Genomic DNA, 7,171 nt, shown 5'->3' on the forward strand with positions numbered 1-7,171 from the left:
AGCCTGGGACCATGGGGCTCCCCGGCCCCAAGGGCAGCAGTGTGAGTACATGTGTAACGTGCCTGTCATCCCCTGTAGTTCTCACCTGGCACAGGCATGCTTCGGACAAATTGATTGACATGCAAGTTTGTTCTTTAGGGTGATCCTGGCAAACCGGGGGAAGCAGGAAATGCTGGTGTCCCTGGACAGAGGGTAGCTATATACATTTTCTGCTAAAGAAAAAAAATAAAATTACGCAAATTCTCATGGCCCTCATCTCACAACTTCTCTCTGTGTGACGCTAGGGAGCTCCTGGGAAAGACGGCGAGGTCGGCCCTTCTGGGCCCGTGGGCCCCCCGGTATGTGATCTTTTGGCAAAAATGTGTTCATACTCCATTTTCCATTGTGTTTGTCCAAGGCTTTACTTATGATAACTTTGGGGGGAAATAAAGAAGAAGTGCAGATTGAAGAATTGCAGTTATATCTTTCCTTTTGATTCCTGTGCTGGAATCTTCTGCCTTTTAAAATGGCATGATTGGCTTCTTCATTTTAAATCTCTATAAAATGCTGATGGCAAAAGGCTAGCTCTTCATCTTTATGTATCACTGTTGGAAAATATGTCAACTAAGGAAAATAGAGCTTGATTAACGTTTAATACTGTATTTTACTTAAAAAATTAAAATACTGAATATTATCTATCTTATTCTAATAATGTGTCTTATAGATATTTATTTAAGCTGGTTTTTCTTTTGAGGGGCTAAAAAGGAATAATACTCTTTGAGGTATATTTTCATCCTAGCATTGTAACATGAAGTGTTTATCAGAAATATTTTGGCATTTTATTTGCTTAAAATACCAAATTAATTAAAATGCTAGCTTTGTTGACTAGTTTTGAAGGTTTGATTAATGGTTTTTATGACACTTAGAAATAAACTGCAATGAAAATATTACCATTTTAGATTAGATATATGAAAGTAATGAATTTTTCCATCTCCAATTCATCCAATTTCCCCATAATTTTATGGTTAGCTCCAGACATTTTGTTTGGATCAAAAAATAAACACATGTCATCAGTCTCTTTGCTGGCTTTGAAAGATATTTTCTCACTAGCAGGGACTTCAAACCAATAGATGACTTTTAATACTAGTTTAGTATCCGGCCAAAGTGCAGAACATGTGATTGGAAGAAATACAATAAATGGAAATACTTCTAGTGGTTCTCACGGGCAGGAAGCGGGGTGAGGGCTGGCTCGGGATTTTCACCATTTCCTTTCCCCTGTGCCTTAGGGCCTCGCTGGGGAGAGAGGCGAGCAGGGACCCCCTGGCCCCACCGGCTTTCAGGTACGCGCGGGTTCTGTGGTTCAGTCCCTCTCCACTGACTACATGCTCTTTTAAAATGTGAAAAGATACGAGAAAACGATGCGTAGCTCTACAGTTTTCCAGGTCATCCCTCTCTTAGTAAATAGGATAGACATTTGAATAAAATCAAACATTTTTTTAAAGAGAAAGAATAGACTTCCCCTGAAAAACTGATTAAAACCCAAAGCTATTAACAAATGAAAAACCAAAAAATATTCTTCATATCGCAGTGACATTTATTTAACTGTTTTAAGGCTTATCTGATTTTATTGGCACAGTATCTAAAAGATTTTGTTGAACAAATTTTCATAATTTATCTAAATATATTGGTATGTAGATTATTTAGCAGCACGAATAAGAATAATTTGGGGAAAAGAAACTTTCAGTAGTATTCTAGTAACCTAGTACTGTGGTCGGCAGATCGCGACAAACACCACGTGCGGGCGCACGTACAGTGCGAGTGAAGCTTTGTGGCCCATGCACAGAAGTCGGTATTTTGTGGACGAGCCACACTCAAGGGGCCAAAGAGCCGCATGTGGCTTGCGAGCTGCGGTTTGCCGAGCCGCAGTTTGCCGACCACTGACCTAGTATATTGTTTTCAGAGCCTTTATAAAAACCTGTAGATCTAAAGAGCCTCCTGTTACATTGTTCTTTTGTTTGCTAAGTGATATGCAAATGAAGGCCTAACCAATCAGCTAGCTTCTGTGGTTAGTTATGAGATGGAGGTCTCTCGTCTGTGTTTGCATAACTTGTGTTGCACAGTACCTTTTGCTTGAAAAATAGAGTCCCGGAGGCTCTCTGAGCTGTAGGAGGTCAGCTGCTGACACTGGTGGCCTGGTCAGCTTCACAGTCACACTTCCATTGTTGCTTTGGTTTTAGGGGCTTCCAGGCCCCCCAGGGCCCCCCGGGGAAGGCGGAAAGCCAGGAGATCAGGTAAGTGTTTGAATACGACGAACAGCAAATACTAGAAACCACTGCTTCTTAATATCACTTATCATGTGTGAGGCTCCATTCTGGTGTGATTTACATATATTATCTTTTTATAATATCTTTTTATTGATTTCAGAGAGGAAGGGAGAGGGAGAGAGATAGAAACATCAGTGATGAGAGAGAACCATTGATCAGCTGCCTCCTGCACACCCCGCACTGAGGATCCAGCCGCAACCCAGGCATGTGCCCTGAGGGGGAATCAAACCCCGACCTCCTGGTTCAGAGGTGGACGCTCAACCACTGGGCCACACCGGCTGGGCCATATGTTATCTTTTTTAACCTCAAACCACCCTCGCTACTATTACTCCCCTAGTTACGGAGAGGAAAGGTGGCACACAGATGTTGGGTCGCACAGCTGATGGGCTTTGAGCCCAGGTCACATGCTTCCCAGACTGTGTTCTTAATCCCTGAGTGAGTCTGAGTCATGTGATGGAGTTTTCCTGGAGGCTTTACCAGCTGTTATGAACAGATACTACTTTATCTCTATCATTTTATGAGCACATGGGTTATTTCGTTTATTTTTCTCTGAGGAATTCATTCATTCCACCATTCAACAAGTATTTGCTGAGTGCTGCGCCCATGCTCAGCTGTGCTAAGCCTTGCTTGGCCTTAACCAATTGAACAAGGTGGACATGGACCTTGCCCGTATCCTGTATTACAGTGGGGGACAGAGCACAGGGAGACAGTGACAGTGACTCTAACTGCTATCAGGGGGGAGGGACTGTGTCTCTGGAAACACAGAAGATGCCATTGATTCAGGCTGGAGGTTTAGGAAGAGTTTCCTGGACGAGGTCATGACTTCCATGAGATCTGAAGGATGAAGGGTGGTAAGCGGAGGAGGGAAGGTGAAGAAGTGCGCTAGGACATGGAACAGGAAGGACAACGTTTTGCAGGTCAAGTTAAGGCCGTGAGCACAGTTCTGTGGGTCAGGAGTGCAGAGTGCAACTCAGATGGAGGGAGGCTGGAGGCGTGAATTGGGGCCAGATTATGGAGGGTCTTAATTTGAGTCCTATTTGTTCTTCCTCTTGGAATAATGGGCAGCCGATGAAGGGTTTTTAAGTAGGGGTACTACTGTTTGATTGAGTTTTAGGAAGATCACACCTTAGTGAAGACAGTAATTTCAAGGGATAAGACCAGAGGCCTACTTTATACAGAGATCATCTTTATCAAAGAAAGAAACAAACTTTAATGGAGTCATGACTGCCCTAGTCTGAACCCACAATTCCTAGTAGAGTGTGTTGCCCACATTATATGTTCAAGAAGTATTTACTGAGTTAGTGGAATTGGTTTTATTCAACAGACCAGTACTCTACTGCTTTTAATTTCACTTCCCTCTCTTAAAACTTTTCCACATTGCATTAGGAAATAAAAGGCTTTTAGTATATATATTACTGTATCTCTAAAAAAAATGAATGCACTTTGGAAGATAACATTTTGTATGTTCTCACTGCCAAAAATCAAATATTCAGTTACAATATCAATTTTTCTGGAAAAATATTTCAATCCAATTTATGTGATGACCACTCCATTTATAAAAGTGGACACGTCTTTCTTTCTTCAATATTTTTGGGCTTAGTGCATTAAAAAAATTGGGTGTATGACCTGGAAAGATTTCTAAGAAATAAATGCAATTTAGCTCAAAGATTTCCTTCCCACCTTTTAAACTGTATTTTACAGGGAGTTCCTGGTGATCCGGGGGCCGTGGGCCCACTGGGACCTCGAGTGAGTATTCTCTCCTTTGCATCCGCCTGCTGCCATTGGCTTCCCTTTAAAAAGCACCTTTTCTGAGTGTCTTCAATGGGGCTTTGCTGTGGTATTAAATTCTTCTTGTTGAAAATCAGTCCCGTGAGGAATATTCTGTGCTGGGAAACTACCCTACCCTGCCTTCACGTCTATTTCTTGTCACTAAATCGGGAAACCGAGCCTCAGTAGTTGCTCATTTCTGAACCTTTCCCCGGGAGGACCTGTTGCATGTTTTCAGGAATGTTCCTAACCCCTTTAGACCAAGCCCTGAGGCTGACATTCCGCTGTTGTGCTAGGGAGAGCGAGGAAACCCGGGGGAGCGAGGAGAACCGGGAATCACCGGGCTGCCCGGCGAGAAGGGGATGGCCGGCGGGCACGGCCCCGATGGCCCGAAGGTGAGTACGAGCCAGCATGTGCTCCTCGCGTTCTCCAGGGTATTTGGTTACTTAGTTTTCTTCCTCAGCAAATGCTTATGGGCAGCTATGGGCTTGCGCTTGGCGCTAAGCGTCGGCTAAGAAGGAGCCCACTGTTGTGATGGGGTTTATGCTCCACTTTCCTTGTCCTGAGTTCCATGATCCTGCTGACAAAATACACGGAAGGACATTGTCTTTGCATCTAACATGCAACACGGCAGAAGGCAAGAATCGGTGCCATTTCGTTCTGGCACCATTTTAACGTTGACAGCAGACAATGGCACCAGTTTCAGTGTAAACATCTGGAGCCGAATTTTTCATGATTATGCAAATCTTACGATCCAAAGTGATTGCATAAGATTTGCTTCAATTTAATCACTGAATGAGCCTCAAAACCAGCTTAATATCATGGGTTTATTACAGAGAAAGTGAAATACTCTCTAAATGTAATATCTCCTTTCTTTATTAGAATCTCATCATGATGTTACCAAAATAAGAAAAAAAGGAAGCTCTATCATTTTTATTTGAATCAGTACTTAATTTCCCGAAAGAGAAAAGTTGAAAACATAAACTGGTTATGAAAATGGCAGGTCTGATGGTTGTTTTTTTAATGAACTCAGAGGCCATTTTCCAAATGAAACATATAAGCACTGGGTTAGACCCTGTGAAGTCTCTGAGAATCTACTGTTTTGACCACCAACACGGTATTCCATGTGGTTCAGTTTGGATATTGAGGTGCCCCCCTTCCTGTTGGTTGGTTTCAGGGCAGCCCCGGACCAGCTGGCGCCCCCGGGGACACGGGCCCGCCGGGCCTCCAAGGCATGCCCGGGGAGCGAGGGCCGGCCGGCACGCCTGGCCCCAAGGGCGACAGGGTGAGTCTCCTTCTTCTCTCTGAGTTCGTTCCGTTCGATTTTCTGCCGACAGTCATGTCCTGGGCAGACTTTTAATCACAAGCCGTCCTGAGTCACAGCCGTTCACTCATTCATTCATGTTTTAATGTCTATCTATTGAGAGAATGTGCAGTGCCCGGCACTGTTCTGAGCTCCAGGAGATACGGCTCCAAGCGTAAGACATGACTCTTCACTCGTGAGCCCCCCATGCAAGTGTGGGAAGGAGACAACCACACGGACGCAGGCTGTTCTGTGTTTCCCCAGGGCGGCCTAGGAGAGAAAGGCGCTGAAGGCACAGCTGGGAACGATGGAGCAAGAGTAAGTGAAACCATTCGTCCCCCCCCAGCCCTGGAGTAACATTATCATCATCATGGGACGTTGCCTGGACTTTCCGAAATAACGTGTGTAGCGCTTCCATGGCAGTCGGACTCGCTTCCATGGCGGTCGGACTCGCTTCCATGGCGGTCAGACTCGCTTCCATGGCGGTCGGACTCGCTTCCATGGCAGTCGGACTCGCTTCCATGGCGGTCGGACTCGGAGAATGAGGAAACCTGAGATTAGACGTTGATCAACCGTGGACACTCGTTCTGCTTACCTGGACTTAGGGCAGCCAGAAAGGAAAGTCACTATGGAGAGACGTGAGCGGTCACTGCTGTCCGCAGCGGGGCCTCTCATCCTTCTTCACAGGCCTGTTCATTCTATAAAGTAGCTGATCTCATGAGCTGGTCTAGACCTCCTTCCAGGCGAGGCAGGTAGAGTTTTGTAGAGCAAAGTTGTGATTAATGTTTCTCAGTACATTGGAGGTCGGGGTGAGAAAACAACAGGGCGATGAATCAGCATTAATAAAGGGGGAAAATGAAGAATACATTTTCTCTCTATGAAAAAGTGTGTAAATTTATATTTTATTTCATCAAATCCTTTAAGGAAGTGTATTAGGTAAATTATTGGAAGAACGTTGTTCCACTGTAGATCCAGAGAATTTAATATAGTTTACTTGTGTTCTTGTTAATAATATAAAATTGAAAAGTCATGTTTGTTCCTTAAGCTTCTTCAGTAGTGCGTACAGAAATTAAATTACAAGCGAATATCTGGCTGCACAGGAAGAGGCAGCACACGGGTACCGGAGGGAAAACGTGGTTCGGGAAGAGCTGCCGCCGAGGGGAGGAGGGGGAGTCTGTGGCCACGTGTGGAGGAGACCCCGCTTGTATCCTGCGGCAGCTCCCCGGGCTCTGAGCAAGAGCACCCCCTCTTCTCAGTGTCGCTGGGCTGTGCTGCTTCCTTACATGCAGGGGGATGCAGAAAACCAAATGCATTAGCACACTTCACTTTTTTGAAATAAAAGAGTGACATTTTGCTGGCGTATTAGAATGCAAGAATATGGCATTTTGTACAAATGAAGACACGTCTCTTCAGTCTAGACTCAAATTTCAAGTAGGATCAGCAACGTTAATAGGCGAGAGACAGAGGCGCTGGTGGAGAACAGCACGGAGCCAGACTGCTGTCTGAAGGCAGGGCCACGTCTGGGTGAGCTGATGAGATGAAAGAGATGAAGACATTCTGTGGAGATTGTTCTCGACCAGATAGAAACATGTTGAGAGCATGTAGATGGCGTTATTTATTCTGGGTCATGCTCTGCGAAAGCAGCCGCATGACACCAGCACAGCCCTTCTCTGTGTGTGTGAACGTGGAGACTTTGTGCCTTCTCTCCCTCAGTGTCCTGTTCCTCTGTTCCCTGCAGGGTCTGCCAGGCCCCCTGGGCCCCCCGGGTCCTGCAGGTCCCACTGGAGAAAAGGTAATG

At 45.1% G+C, this 7,171-nt stretch overlaps 1 protein-coding gene across 1 annotated transcript; it reads left to right on the plus strand.

Moving 5' to 3' along the window:
• Positions 1-6: 6 nt before the first annotated feature.
• Positions 7-7,165, plus strand: LOC102434616 (collagen alpha-2(V) chain-like; the record flags this gene model as incomplete). Its single annotated transcript, XM_014451134.1, has 10 exons — positions 7-41; positions 139-192; positions 285-338; positions 1,266-1,319; positions 2,217-2,270; positions 4,005-4,049; positions 4,367-4,465; positions 5,248-5,355; positions 5,638-5,691; positions 7,112-7,165. Coding segments are annotated over exons 1-10 (606 nt in total), but the record flags the coding sequence as incomplete, so codon positions are not given.
• Between the last annotated feature and the right edge of the window lie 6 nt (positions 7,166-7,171).

This window comes from Myotis lucifugus, unplaced genomic scaffold (assembly GCF_000147115.1).
Source record: "Myotis lucifugus unplaced genomic scaffold, Myoluc2.0 scaffold_8099, whole genome shotgun sequence".
Lineage (NCBI taxonomy): Eukaryota > Metazoa > Chordata > Mammalia > Chiroptera > Vespertilionidae > Myotis > Myotis lucifugus.